The sequence below is a fragment of the Ptychodera flava genome, chromosome 11 (assembly GCF_041260155.1).
Source record: "Ptychodera flava strain L36383 chromosome 11, AS_Pfla_20210202, whole genome shotgun sequence".
In the NCBI taxonomy this organism is placed as follows: domain Eukaryota; kingdom Metazoa; phylum Hemichordata; class Enteropneusta; family Ptychoderidae; genus Ptychodera; species Ptychodera flava.
In genome coordinates, this window is record NC_091938.1 from 40,989,685 (window position 1) to 41,005,245 (window position 15,561).

The 15,561-nt window shown below is 34.2% G+C and overlaps 1 protein-coding gene across 2 annotated transcripts in view; it reads left to right on the forward strand.

The window, feature by feature from the left end:
* The window catches only part of LOC139144539 (poly [ADP-ribose] polymerase tankyrase-like), an 83,503-nt gene that overhangs the window by 52,657 nt on the left and 15,285 nt on the right, over positions 1–15,561 (forward strand). For both annotated transcript variants that reach the window (XM_070715240.1, XM_070715239.1), the window contains exons 28-44: positions 272–443; positions 875–951; positions 1,666–1,927; positions 5,526–5,693; positions 6,276–6,393; positions 6,773–6,890; positions 7,480–7,747; positions 8,329–8,521; positions 9,157–9,309; positions 9,724–9,989; positions 11,187–11,713; positions 12,286–12,391; positions 12,704–12,873; positions 14,116–14,263; positions 14,586–14,707; positions 15,032–15,110; positions 15,357–15,534. In XM_070715240.1, coding sequence (XP_070571341.1) covers positions 272–443; positions 875–951; positions 1,666–1,927; positions 5,526–5,693; positions 6,276–6,393; positions 6,773–6,890; positions 7,480–7,747; positions 8,329–8,521; positions 9,157–9,309; positions 9,724–9,989; positions 11,187–11,713; positions 12,286–12,391; positions 12,704–12,873; positions 14,116–14,263; positions 14,586–14,707; positions 15,032–15,110; positions 15,357–15,534 — 3,125 coding nt within the window. The remainder of the gene's footprint in view (positions 1–271; positions 444–874; positions 952–1,665; positions 1,928–5,525; positions 5,694–6,275; positions 6,394–6,772; positions 6,891–7,479; positions 7,748–8,328; positions 8,522–9,156; positions 9,310–9,723; positions 9,990–11,186; positions 11,714–12,285; positions 12,392–12,703; positions 12,874–14,115; positions 14,264–14,585; positions 14,708–15,031; positions 15,111–15,356; positions 15,535–15,561) is intronic.

The following is a 15,561-nucleotide window of genomic DNA, read 5'->3' on the forward strand; positions in this document are numbered from 1 at the left end:
CCAGAAAATTAATCTAGAAGTGAAAAATTATGAAACTTTGAAGCAATGGCATTGTATTCACTCAATAAGTTAGTATTCATAGTAAGGCCTAAGTAATTTATGTTAATTATCTGCCACTGTAATTACAGATCATTCGTTAACATATTCTACTAATTACCATATTTTCAGTAATACATTAGCATGTATGCTCTTTTATTAAATGATAATTCCTTGAAATGATGGTATAACATTTCTGATCTCTGTAATAATGTTTATTTTCATTGACTTACAGACACACAGACAAATCACAGATAGATCCCATCGAGGTTGTCACATTGCTGACCAATGCAATGAAAAATGAAGGTGTGAATAAGAAGGATATGTTTGGACAAACAGCGGTACATAGAGCAGCATTCAGAGGGGCAACTATCTGTATTCTGCATTTTACATCTCATGAAAAAGAGGTATGTTTTGATCCTTGTCTTCCATTTTGAAGCGATTTCTCAATCTTTTTATGCTTTGATTAATTCAGCCCCTTATTTTGATACATATTGGTTTTTGCATTTAGAAATGAGTGTGATTCAGTGACACTTTTGATTTAACAAGTTGTTGAATGCGATGAATTTTGTTTCTCTCTCTTGATTTCACTCAATGATCTATAAATGATATTTTGAATTGAGAATACAAAGAGAATGGCATGAACACATTATTGTTCTCTTTAAAATGTATATATTACTTTAACATTAAGAGTGATTTGAATAAGAGTGAATTGCATAGTTTATAATTGACACTCAGAATAACATACCCTGATAGGAGTCACTGTCGTTTGGGAACTAATAAATTGATATGTAATGACTTACTGATCACAATGTAATCTTGATCCATATCACTTTAGATGAAAATCGTGTTGGATGATAAAGACAATGACGGCAATACTCCGCTGGGACTGGCAGTCAAAGGAGAACATGACAGGTAATTATTAACATCAAACCTCAGTGGTTATTATGATAATGGTTTGCAATGATTCTTAGAATTCCTTCCTCTTGTTCTGTGAACAGCTCATCATATGCTACTGATAAATTGTGTTCAGATACTATGTCCTGTATGTAACAACATATAACTTTGATAATAATAGTTCACTGATATTCCATAGGTTGGGCATTGTTCCTTGTGTTAAAATATCAATTTGATTCCATGTGTTGTTGCACAATGAAAGCAATTTTGATAAGCTATTCCTTGCGGTTTTGCTGAGTTGAGTTTTTTGGTACATGTATGATGTCATGTAGTTTGGTTGATTTAGGACGTTGTTTGACCAGTATTCAAGATTTTTTTCGTATTGATGTACTTTATTGCTCTTTTGTGGTTGTAACTCTGGAAGAAAATATCATAAATCCATACCAGACATGATATCCCAGTATTGATCTGTAATATAGTTTCCAAGTATATGCCTTGTATTGAATGGATCGATTCTGTCTTTTCACCGTAAACCTTTGATCTTCATTACCAGAGTCAACACATTGCAGATGAAAACTTAGCATCTCTATAATAGCAATGTTTGGATCAATAAAGTTACAACTTCATCAAACCATGTTGATGTATCAAAACAGCACAATGTAATTGATCATTTATCACTTTTGAAGTTGTGACTGACTGACTGGCTGGCATGGTGGTACTTATTTTTTACAGCTGTTCAATTCTCCTGATTCAGAAGAATGTGAACACCAACATCAACATTAACTATCCACCTGAGAAGAAAAAGGAGAAAAAAGATGAGGACGGAAAGATAGTGAAACACATTTGGAAGTCCTGTCAATATAAAATGCCAGAAGCCAAGACCATATCACACACTCTCTTTGAAAAAGTGGTGCAAAATAAATGGCAAGGAGTGATATTCCTCTTGTTGGAACAGTTACACCTACATAACATGGATTATGTTGTAGCTGTCAATGTAAGTAGTACTAGGCCGCAATTAATGACAGTCCTAAAATTTTTGGAAAATAGCAGTGAAAAAGTAAAATTTGTACAATTGAAGAGCACTTTCTGTATTCTGGTGAATAACTTCCTGATAAGAAGAGCTGCTACAGTGATGCGCGAAGAGGAAATGATGAAGTGTGTTTCTGAGAGATTGATGGTTGATATGAGAGAGAGACAGAGAGAGAGAGACAGAGAGAAAGAGAGAGAGAGAGACAGAGATGTAATTAAAAGTTTAGGGAATTAAGAAATGTTTGCAGTGAAGGTGTTTTGCACAGTTTAACAATTCATTTTTAGCTACTATAGACTATAGTCTATAGAAGCTATTGGGATGGGTATCCGTCCGGCGTCCGTCGTCAGTCTGTATGTATGTATGTATGTATGTATGTATGTATGTATGTATGTATGTATGTATGTATGTATGTATGTATGTCCGTTTGTGAGGCGTCCGTCCACTCAAATATCTTGAGAACCGCAGTACTTACTGATTTGATATTTGTTGTGTAGATGAAAAATATAATTTTGAGAAACTATTTTTTTTAATTTTTTGATATTGTTGAAAATAGGCAAATTAATGCCAAAAAAGGTGTTTTTGGTAAAAAATCTTCTTCTTCATAACCGCTGGTCAGACAGCTTTGTTATTTGGTATACAGGTCCCTAGGGATATCCCAACTTAGATTTGTTCAAATTGTGATGAAATATGCAAATGTGTATTTTTAAGGAATTTTTTTGTCATTTTTGGTCAAAATTTGACTTACATTGTATGTAATTCTTGTACTGTATAAACCCTATCAATTCACCCAGAAAAAAATAATTAATATGATTTTAAATAATTGAATTAATTAGGAAATCATCAAAGCCAAAATAATTTTAGTGTGGAATTATCAGAAAGTTCAACTTTTTTTGACAGTTCATAGTGAAATGCTTAACATCTTGGAGGATTAAAACATGTAAAGGCAACTTTCCTGAATCCCAACTTTGATGTATTCTGAACCACCATTTATGTTATCTAAAGGAAATTGCTCATAATAGTTTGTCATGATAGGGTGGTCAAATAAATAGAGATAGAGAAAGTTCTAATTTCCATTTATGGTTGACTTGGTAAGGATAAAATAAGATTACTTTTTGAGGAAAAAAATAGAGTGGTCAATTAAAAGAGTGGTCAAAGTGATAGGGTTTTTATGGTAAAGCTGAGCTGTAAGATTCCTCGTGCTATTTATAGCAATTATGCAATCTGTGTAAACAGTGCAATGAAAGTGTAACATGATTCCTTATAATGCTTTTGATGACCTTGAACTTCTTAAGTTACAAACATTTGTCTCTTCAGTGTGCTTTCTCTGAGTACGTACTGTCTCAACTTATTCAACAGAACTTACTTACAATGTTAATTTGAAAGTTAAAATATGCTTGGTTAATAGGATGAAAATACTGATATTACAGTTATGCTCAACGGAAAGTAGACGATGAGATTAAATGATACCTTACTCAATTACTAATTTACATCAGACACTTTATTTCTAAAACTACACTAGTACCTCACAATATTGCTTGCGAGCGGCAAGTTCTCAAAGACAAGAATAACAAATACCAGACCTAAATGATTCCTTAACATAACAGTCGCTTGCCTGCTTCTCTGCCGACATGAGTGCCTTATCTCTTTCCACTGGTTTATTGCCGTAATCTTATACCACGATACTAATTACACAGCGACAAAAAGACAACTGTAAGTTGGCTGAAGCATGAAGTAACATATGTGCCTCTCAAGAGATATATAAAAGGCAAATAATGAAACATCTTCATCATTCATGAATCAAACGTTTTGTCTGAAAAGCTCTTGCAAAGATATCTTGAGACAGACAATAATTATATGGTTTCTCTGGTTTGGCGAGTAAATCTTGTAGAGGATTATACAAATCTGTAATTGACCCTCATCAATTTTGAGCCATTGAATAACAGATAGACAAAGTCTCATTTGATTGGATATAATAAACACAAAACGTTAAACATCCCAATCAAATGTACTTGGAAGAGTATGCATGAGAATAGTTGCACCACTGTTTGACTGCTAGAAGAGATACACAGAACAGTGGACACATAGACAGTATTTCACAATAATCAAAAGTAGCTTAGGAAATTGTAAAGTTGGCGATATGGTACATAGCTAGAGACCCCCATGCGTGATAACATTGCCAAATTAAGTCAGTTTTATCCAAATGTTTTTGTCCACACTTATCTTCACTCTAGCACAAATTACAGAGTGGCAGTTGATTGTAACATTTTCACCACCATGGTTTGGCAAAATACCCATTTATCAATCGTAAGTGTGGACCTGTTTTACAAAGAATTAGGGGGGTTAGGTCGAGGCATTTCATACAAAGAATTAGGGTAATCTGTTTAAGGCATTTAGTGTCAAAGAAAATGAAAATTGGCAAAAGCAGAAGTCATGATTTTAAAGATTGAAAAATCCAATCTACTTGACACTTACTGAGCAGTGTCTCAACAATGTCGGCCGGTCTACCCCGGCGATGACGTTCATTTCAGCAAGAACTACAGTTGTCTTTTTGTCGCTGTGTAATTAGTATCGTGGTATAAGATTACGGCAATAAACCAGTGGAAAGAGATAAGGCACTCATGTCGGCAGAGAAGCAGGCAAGCGACTGTTATGTTAAGGAATCATTTAGGTCTGGTATTTGTTATTCTTGTCTTTGAGAACTTGCCGCTCGCAAGCAATATTGTGAGGTACTAGTGTAGTTTTAGAAATAAAGTGTCTGATGTAAATTAGTAATTGAGTAAGGTATCATTTAATCTCATCGTCTACTTTCCGCTGAGCATAACTGTAAAAGATAACCTGCTCAAGATTCTTTATAACCTGACAGATACGCTGTTTTTTTATGGCGTAAATCTTGATTTAAGCAAGTCTTGTTTACTTTAATTAGAATGTAATTAACTCTCGTTTATTTGCTATTATATAGTCTCATGAAATATGCAAATCTGTATTTTTACGGAATTTTTTTCCCTTTTTGGTCAGGCCATCCTGAAATGAGCTATCAAAGATATCCACCTTCTTCATCAATACATGTGTCACAAAAGGTTTTTCTCTACGTAACACAGCAGAGCTCTGTCAACTGTTGAGTCGCTTGTTTTTTTCAAAACCGCTGGTCAGACCGCTTTAATATTTGGTTTACATGTCCTTAGGATGACCTTAGTGAGATCATTTCATACAGTCAGGAAATATTTAATTTTGTATCCATGTCTATAGTAGCTTCAGGGACTTTGGCCCTATGTTTTTTAACAATTGATGGGTAAACATCAAGAAAGTAATCAGTCTTTTGTACTTTTTGTACACATATTCACACCTAGCAATACCAAGTATTGTTTGTAGTGTGTGTGTATTATTTATCACATCATATTGAATTACCTTTTCCTGCTATGATTTGTGTATTGGTAAAAATGACTGACTTCACTCTTTGGTCTCATGCATTTGTATGAACCATTTTCTATGTCTAACAATACCCAGCAAAAAATGATGCCAACAACATATTCTAATGAAACACATGTATGTTGTATTTTGACAGAGTGCTATGGAAGCCTACACTTTTCAGTTAGTTTCAAGTTTACTGAGGAAACAGAAAAATGACGCTAAGCTTCAAGTGCCTGTCAGTAATAAAAGAAGTCTGTTGCATACACTATCACTGTGTGCTTTACAAGACGATGATGAAACTGTCCAACAACAATGTCATAAGGTGAATCAAAGTGTAAAATAGATATGTATACCAGTATATGTTGAGCAGTTTCTAGTTTGAATTTAATAATCTATGGACCAGCATCAAAGTGAAATATGATGATTAGGTACTTGATAATGGTAGGCTATGATAAGCTTCTTTACAGTGTACCGGGGGTAGTATGTGCCACAAAATTGAAAGATTTAAACTTCTGCTCAAACTTTCTTCAATGAAACTTTCAACCATTCTCTTATCAAATGGAGAATAAAAATCATGGGTCATACTGCGAAGTTTGGTACTAGAGAGACCAATTATCTAACATTTACTGATATTTGAAATGGCTACCTTTCCTGCGTTAAGTCTATAAGGGAAAATAAAATTTTCAGTTTTCGAAAACTAGACAGTAAAATGTTTCTTACTCTGTGAGCTTTAAAATGAGCCCCCAGAAGTGGTAGGCCAGAAAAGAATTGTAGAAATTTGAGAGTCTGAATATCTGTCCCTGAAGTGTATTCTACCTTAATATGAAGCTTTTAATCATCTCTTGGATTTGTCATAACATGAATGGAAAATATTATTATCAGCTTTTATTTACTGACATTACAGATTTGTGAAGAATTGATGCAACGAGGACTCAAAGTGACCACAAAAGATGCCTATGGATGTACACCTGTGCATTATTTGGGTCTTATGCAAGATAGAAAACTGTTAAAAGTTATGTTAGGTAAGAAATTTTAACACTCACTTTAACATTAATAATCATTTTGTGCAGAAAATGTGTCATTTTTCTCTCAACTGTAAACTATTCTGTGATGGAGAAAAGATAGATGGTGTTTCAATGTCTAAAGTATTGTGTAACTTCATTCAATGATAGCATGACGCGCTCTGGATTTAGAAAAAAAGTATGACAGCACGATGAAAGACACGTGTTATCAGCTGAACCACGTGTAAATTTTTATATAAAAAATTGCATGTAAAAGAAAAATCACACCTGATTATATACATATATATCATTATACATATCATTATCACTTAATCTCAATTTCTCTGTGTTACAAAGGTATCCCAAATAGGTTTTATTGTTTATTCTTGTTACTTAACAGATAAGGAACATGAGCAGGTGAAAGAGTGCCTTCAAATAGCTGACAATCTTGGTAGGCTACCACTGGTGGCGCTCTTCTGGGATTCCCTTTTCGATGAAGAGACAAAAATTATGGCCAAGTAAGTGAAGGATAGAAACCCATATACAAGCATCTCAGCGTCTCTTCTTTTGCAGGCTTGTAAGCTAACCTTTGGCAGAATTTCTCGCCTCTGGTTCTACCTAAACCATGACAGGCTTTCTCCCTCAGGGTTTCTAGATTTTACCAAACTTTGATGATAAAGGGTAACACAGTGACATTGACTGGAGAAATCAGCTCAAATCTGTTCCCTGTATGCTTTTCCGACTCTTCTACTGGTTCTGGGTTGGATTAGGAAAACATATGTACAACACTAATTTCTTTTCTCTATTCAGTCCATGTTGTTGACTTGAAATTCATTGAAATGATTTGAAGTTGTAGTGATATTTTCAAGTTTGTCTTGCCTTGAATGACTCATTTGATTACTGTTTTACTCATTGTCAATCAATGCTGCCATAGACTTTGCTAATTTATACCTTGTTGATGCAGTTGCCATAATTATTTGTAATTATATTCACTGTTCACTTGTAACCAAAGAGAGTGTAGATATTTTTGTTTGTTTATGGTCAAGTAAAGACAATCAAAGGATACAAAGTTCATTCAGATATTGATTCTAACTTTTGTTCATCTAGGTACATGCTAGATAATGGTGCCACGTTGGATTGTCAAGGATCATTTCCAAAACTAGAATACACTGATCTAAGAGAACATGACATCGCAGGATATGATGCAAATGAATGGTTTGTATCATCAACCTTAGAACGTAGTTCATCAACACCATTGATTAGTGCTATCAATAGACAAGACTTTGATTGTGTCAAGTTTATGCTACAGAATGGAGCCAGTGTCAACTATACTGATCAGAGTCACATGACACCACTGATGCATGCAGTAAAAAAGGTTTGTACATATCTGCTGTTGTCTTGTTGCAATGCCATAAGGACAGAGACCATGGGAGTGTTTTAATTATCTATTATACAGATTCCAGGATTGGGTGGTGTGTTTTTGATGTGGACCAGAGTTATGAATCATTGTTGGATTTAAAAGACAAGAGTTGCCAAATATCCAATGTGGATGTTTCTCAAAATGTAGTGATATCATTTTGAATTACTCAATGCAAGTACTGGGTTGAATTGAGAATTTCAAAACCTTTGTTCATTAAATGCATAAATATGTATACCATGGTGTTTGTCAAATGTCTGGTATTTCATATGTTGTATGATTGGTTTCTTTGCTCATGGCGCATGGAAGGTGACTCTCTGTAGAACCAGTGTGGTGATCCCCTTCCCTGTTCAGTATTTGAGATGACATAAACTTCATTCAGTTTCCCTTCCAAGTTTCTTATGAAACTGACGTTAATTATAAATTTTGAAAAGATTTACAGGGCTCTTTCCTCAATGTGTGCCCACTTACAAGATACAGTCCTACCAAGACAGATGATGTTCCTTCAAACAAAAAGTGGTTTATGATTTTCTTTTCAGAGTGATACAGACATTGTGAAGCTGTTGTTTAATGCTGATCATGAAGTTAAAGGCAGTGATCAACAACAAGTACAAGCCTTTAGGAGGTACAGAGGTCACTGGTCACGACAGCGATATATCCCTGGGTTAAGCAATACAGCAAGAAGGATGAAACAAAGAGGTGTAGGGCTTTTTGGAGGCCATGGTTTTCCCAGTAAGTTAACCCCAATCTCTGTATTTTAGTACATCTTTATGGTAGTGTACAGAAATGCCTGACTTTATACTGTCCAGGGGAGTGGGAAGATTAGTGCATAGTGCAAAGTCACAAAGTAGAGACAAGTGTCTGAAGACCTGTGTAACAACCAAAGAACCAAGGAAATGTGATGAAATCTGATTTAAGTCTGTGGTATATTTTCTGGTATTATCTTTCAATGCTGATATATTGCTTTTGCTACAAACTAGAGGCACATATATCTGAAACCTCATGCAATGCAGTTCAACTTTTACATGCCATGTATTTGAATAAATTGTATATCTTTGTTGGAATTCTCAAGAAGGTAGAATGATTTAGGCCATTTTGAAGAAGAGTAAAATACTTAACCCTTTGAGTGCTGTCATTTTTCTAACCTGAAATTTTAGTGAAACATTTTATCAATTTTAATGAATCTTTCTGCAATATTTTTTATTATTTTGGACCAAATGCACATTTCATTGCATTAATTTTGGCAAAAATCTGAAAAAATTGACTGGGTTATATTTATAAAAGCAACAAAAATTGACTTTGGCACTCAAAGGTTTAATTTTAGTTTTGGACAAGCTGGAATGAAACTATTTTTCTTTTGAATGTAGGTGGTCAACAGAATGGTGTTGATGATGACGAGGATGATGATGACGATGAAGATGAGAATGGTAGTGAAGAGATGGATGAAGATGAAGATAACAGCAATGCAGAAGATGAAGAAATGCAAGATGTGGAGGAAGAAGACAAAAAGAAGAAAGACAGTGAGTCTGTGTGATAGTTTTGTCACAATTTGAGTAAATCTGGATAAGAACATATGCTTGAACCTTCAAAGCAAATATCATCTTGGAGGTGATTTGTGTAAACCCATTCACTTTTATTATTGTTGTAGACAAACAATATTAAAGTAATATTTCCACTATAGTTTCATATTTTGCAGGTTTTGTATTAGCACAACAATCAAATATCAGATGGTGTGAATATCAGTGAAATGTTTTTCAGTGTGACCAACATTTCTTGCAAATCAGCTCAAATTATAACTTTTAAAACTATATACAACTCGTCATGGAGAGTACCTGTGTTGTGATTATAGTATCTAATATTCATTGTTTATTGCTGATTTTTCCACTAACTGTGTTGATAATAATTTTCCTGATGTTGTTTTTTTAACTTCATAGAAGAGAGTGACTTCAAGAAGACCAGTGACATTGATGTGGCTAAGGTTGACAGTGAAGGAAGAACAGCTGTCCATCATTTGATGAAAACTTGTGACTATGGAACGTATGAAAATGTTGAATTGTTAAAACTGCTTGCAGAGCTTGGTGTACCTCTGGACTGTAAAGATAAAAATGGTAAAACAGCGTTAGATTATGCTATTGATAGCAGATCCATCGTCATGGCAAATGCAATACAAACATTGTTAAAAGTAGACAAGCAGGCAGTGGTAAGTTTACATATTCTCTTTCTCAAAAGAATAAATATGATAAAATATGGTGACACATTCAAACATCTCCAAATGACAAAGCTTTCATTATTTTTATCATTTACCTGTTCAGTTCTGTATCATTTAAATGGATTTTGAATGTATTTATTTGCCAGACTTTACTTCTTTAAGTCCCTGCAATATTGTTAATACTGCAAACAACATAGGCAATGGTGCATTTCACACCACGGCAAAATTAATGCATTTACTACTTGATAGAATCACAACCACCAATAATTCACACCAAATGATTGCTAGTTCTGCTTTGTCTTACCGTAATTTTGTCACCATAAAGTGGTATTCGTCACAAACTGCTGCTAGTGTCCAGAAAAGAAGTTTGAAACCAGATCCCTGCATTATCACTGTGATCTCTTCCAGCTTTGTATGCTTATGATTGTATCAGATAGGAAATTAGTCCCATACTATAAAACTCACTTTGGTAGATATGATAGAATACACCAACTATCTGTTGACCTGAGCAATATGCTGTTAACATTTCTTTTCACATAGCAAAACATTGTAATATTTTTTCCTATACTGCGTAAAATTTGGTTAAATTAATTTTATTGCTGTTAACATTTCTTTTCACATAGCAAAACATTGTAATATTTTTTCCTATACTGTGTGAAATTTGGTTATATTGATTTTAGCTTTAGATAGTTGAATATTAAGATCTCTAAAATGCAATTTCTCAGTTTGCTAAGATTCATTCTGTCTTTCTTTTACTTTAACACCTTCACCACCATGTGTTGTTTACACTATTGTTTTCAGCTGTCCATGTTTAATCCATCAAAATAATCAAAATTGCGTACAAACTCAAAGATCATTTCTCACCCTGCATACAGATCAACTGAACCACTGAAAAAATACAGTCAATTGTAATCTGACAGAAATACTCTGAAATATTACAGTCACAAATAATAGATTTATTTTCATCATCTGTAGCAAATACAACAAATTTTATGAGATTTACTACTGCAAAGGCATGTTGCCAAATTTTACATTAAATGTCAAACCTTTTATTCATGATTCAAAGAATTATTGATAATTTGTGAATTATTGCTGTATGTTTTGGCAGCATTGCACTTTTACAAGCTGTACATTTCCTGTACACTAATTAAGACGTTAATTGTCATTGGGATTTTCTATAATTTACAGGTTAAACCGTCAGTTTTGCAGCAGAGCTGGGAAGATGGTTTAAAATGGGATGGAGATGTCCCTGATTACCTTGCTGACTCTAAAAAGATGTTAGAACAACTCAGTGTTGATCCAGACTCTGAGATAGCAGTACTCACAGATGACAACGGTACAACAGATACAAATGCAAATATGGATATTGGTGATGAAGTTGATAATATGGTGACTGAGGTTGACCATAAACGGACAGAAAATGACAATAAACAGAAAGATGCTGTTGACCAAAAGAGGACAGATGTTGATCACAAGGAGCAAGGTGAGGAAAAGCAAGCAGAGGTTGATGGAAAGACAACCAGAGTTGATCAAAATGGAACAGAAGATGACAGTGAGAAAAGTGAGAAGATAGAAAGTGAAGACATGGACACTGAGGAATCGATAAAGAAATCTGAGGCTGAAAGTGAAAGCCAAGCAAAGAAGGAAGAGAAAAAGAAGATTGTGAAAGTACCAAAGGCATTTGTAGATGAAAGGTCAGAGTTACAGGATAGTGGGTAAGTGTTGTCATAGATTGTTACTTTTTATGATATGCGTTGTCATAGATTGTTACTTGTTATGATATGTGTTGTCATAGATTGCTACTTGTTATCATAAGTGTTGTCATAGATTGTTACTTGTTATGATATGTGTTGTTATAGATTGGTACTTGTTATGATATGTGTTGTCATAGATTGTTACTTGTTATGATATGTGTTGTCATAGATTGTTACTTTTTATCATAAGTGTTGTCATAGATTGTTACTTGTTATCATAATTGTTGTCATAGATTGTTACTTGTTATGATAAGTGTTGTCATAGATTGTTACTTGTTATCATAATAGATTGTTAGTTTGTTTGGTAGGTGTTACCGTAGATTGTTAGTTTGTTTTGTAAGTGTTGTCATAGATTTTCACTCATTGTGATAAGTGTTGCTGGAGATTGTTACTTTGTTTGATAATTCAGTAAATTTTTGATTGGATTCCAAATCACAATGTACAGCAGCCAGTCACCTAGCAAAGACATCACAGTCCGAATTGCTCAGCCACCCTTACTGAGCTAAGTTGTTCCTCTCTCTCTCCCCCCACAGAGAAGTGTACATAGACAAGGATCAAAACATTCCATATGATGTACTCCTAACCAAAGTAGATGTCAGCTATGGTAAATGGGGAATGAATAATTTCTACAAGATGCAGGTAAAATGACAAAAGAAATTTTCCATCAATTTTAAATAGAAGATTTTGAATACCAAGCTAATAGTCAGTTACTAAGCTTATAATTTCAAGTCAGTTGTTTCTTTTCAGGTCAAAATTATTTTCCTACTGCCATTACACAAATCACCATAACCTCTTCTTGAGGACATTGATAGTCATTCAATGTATTTATTCATTCACTCACTCATTTATTTATTGATTTATTTCTTCATTCATTCATGCATTCATTCCTCCATCTATTCAGATATTTTTCACTCATGTATTCATATATTTTTCATATCATTCTCTCCACAGTTAATTTATCAGAAGGGCAAGCAGATTTATGTTTTGTTCACACGATGGGGTCGCATTGGTGATGAAGGCCAGTACCAACGTACACCATATCAGAATCCAGTCGATGCTATCAAAGAGTTCTGCAAAGTTTTTAAAGCAAAAACTGGCAATGCATGGTCCAATGTTAAAGGGTATGTGCATACATATTACAATCATTGCATTGGTTAATGTTGGAAAAGGTATTAATATTCCTGCATGACTACGGCCTGAACTCTTTCACCAACAAGTCCCACTGTACTGGAACATATACAGAGTACCATGCATTCCCGTAATACTGGTTCAGGTGCCGTGTAAGGAGATTAGGTCAAAGAGTTTTCTTGTTTTGCACAGAAAAAAGTAATGTAAAGGGTTGAGCTTGCTTGTGATGTCATAAGCTATGACATAATTTTTGGTGTCCATCTTGAAATGCAGTTAATAGAAGAAGTTACATGATCAAGGCAGTGTCAACTTTGAAACACGTGGGTTGATATTAAGAATAGCCAATTGTATTAAAAACATACTGGCAAGTACAACCAAAACATCCAGTGACTATTTTTACCCATATTGAATCCTTAAATTGTTGATAGTTTTTCTGAATGTCCAGGATCTGTGAATCAAACCATGCAGTCTCTCTTGATTACAAAGTAATTTTGGTAGCATTGATAGTGTGTAGGTTGCTAAGTTGCGCACTGAGTGATCCAAAGATGAGACACCTAAATATTACTCCAAATAGTATTGTACGTTTGCAATATCGATGAAGTTTACCAATTTGGGCAGTTGCTCATCAAATTTTTACCCACAATACATTGATGCAACATGTCAGTGTGTACTGAAGTTTAAAGCTCTGGGGAATTTAAAGTGAATGTTTCTGGAGTACACCTTTGCACAATTTGATCATTTTCAGTGTTTTTGTGACATGACCTTCTAATGTCAGTTTTGAATTTCAGAGCCATATGTGACCATAAAATAATTGTTTGTGAAAAAATGAAATTTAGTTGACTGTTCTTGTTTAGAAAGCTGTAACTTACATTTCTCAGGATCAATAAATGCCATTCAGGGAGTCTTCATAGAAGTTGAAACTTTTATGTATGGGTAAATGTTGAGAATGAGCAGTTGTCTTTATGTGTGAATATCATTTCCCTTGTTAATTCCTAAAACATTCTGATATTGCATTTTGTATTTAGCCCATTGAGAGTATGTAGAATGGTTTCCAAATATGAGGTAATCAAGTTAATTAATAGGGATGAATGTTGTTACTAAATTGTTGATGTCTCCAATGCTAAGGTATATATATAGTTAACTGTCTGTATAATACATTGGTACTCTTTCACATTGTGTTGTACAATTCCTTCCCTGTATAACAGTGATTTTATTCATCTTTCCTTCACTAATAGCTTTGAAAAGTTGCCCAAGAAGTATGGTTTAGTGAAAGCAGAACAGAGGACACTTAGGAGAAAGGAACTTTCACCGTTGGATTTTAGTCTGAAATCAGATTTGCCTTCAAAACTGCCTAAATATGTCAAGGATGTCTTTGATCAACTTGTAAGTCACATTATTTGAAGAGTAGCGATAACATTTTATCTTTGATATTTACACCCCAAATTCTCTTTCACCATCATCACAAATATTTCTCCTTTGAAATTGTCATGCCATTTGTTGTAATAAAGTAATAAATAAAATTTGAAGTAATAAACTAATACAACATGATCACGATGCAAACTAGAAATTCCAGGTCTTGATTTCAGCAAGTATCATGGCATACACCATGGTTGTCATCAAAAGTTTCCCTTTACAGTTTTAAACTTTTGCTGTTATTGTTTGTTTAATAAAGATTTGTTCGTAATGTTATACTGTTCTTTTTTAGACAAATGTTGAAATGCTCAGAGCTGCCTTACACAAGACCAATGTCAACACAAGTTATATGCCATTTGGTAGGATACCAAAAGATGTGGTAGAAAAAGCAAGGGAAGTACTCAATAAAATCAGGTCAGTGATTGGCTGTTGCACTGTCTGTACTCTTGAAGTAGCTTTCTATAAACCAATGCAAATTGATGTTTTATGCTAGTGTAGAAACACATCTCCCACTGATAACAATGAGTGTCCTGTTGTATGGAAAATTTGCTGTTCACATTGAGGGGATTTTTAAGGAGCATCTCAAGATGATGGAAATTAACCATTCATATTGGCAGAAATAATCAACCAAGTGTCTGATCACTAGAATAACCAGGGTTCATATTATTATCTCTTGATGTTTTCAACAAAACAATTGCTATAAACATTTACGGTATTTCATGTGAATTTTTATGACAGGGTTCTTGTTGATGAGAGTGAAAAACAACAACAAGAAGGAATGCCGGATGTGGCAAAGTATCAAGAAGCTATGGAAAAGGTGAGAAACTGAAAAAGTGCTGGAAAGGAATGTTTGAAAATAGTACAAGAACAACATAAACATAAAGAACAAACAAACAAACAAAATGGTCATTCAGTTGGTTAGCTTTTCAAAAGGAAATGCAGATTGGCTGTGACTTTCCATTACTGTCTGTTACAAAATTCAAAATCATAGCATGTATTTCAGAGATGCATCACATGTACAAAATCAGAGACATTATTTTTGACTGAACCGTTTCTGTTACAGGTTGCTGAGCTGAGTAGTGAATACTTTCAGTTGATACCATCAGCAGATTATGTGTATGAACAGATGGAACCGTTGAATGAACCTGATGACCTCAAGAGAGAAGTCTATAAAATCAATAATTTGCTTGACATAGAGGTTGCTAGCCAGGTCTTGCTGGGAGCTCAATACAGGAAAAAAGGTAAGTTTTGGATACAAATGGAAAATT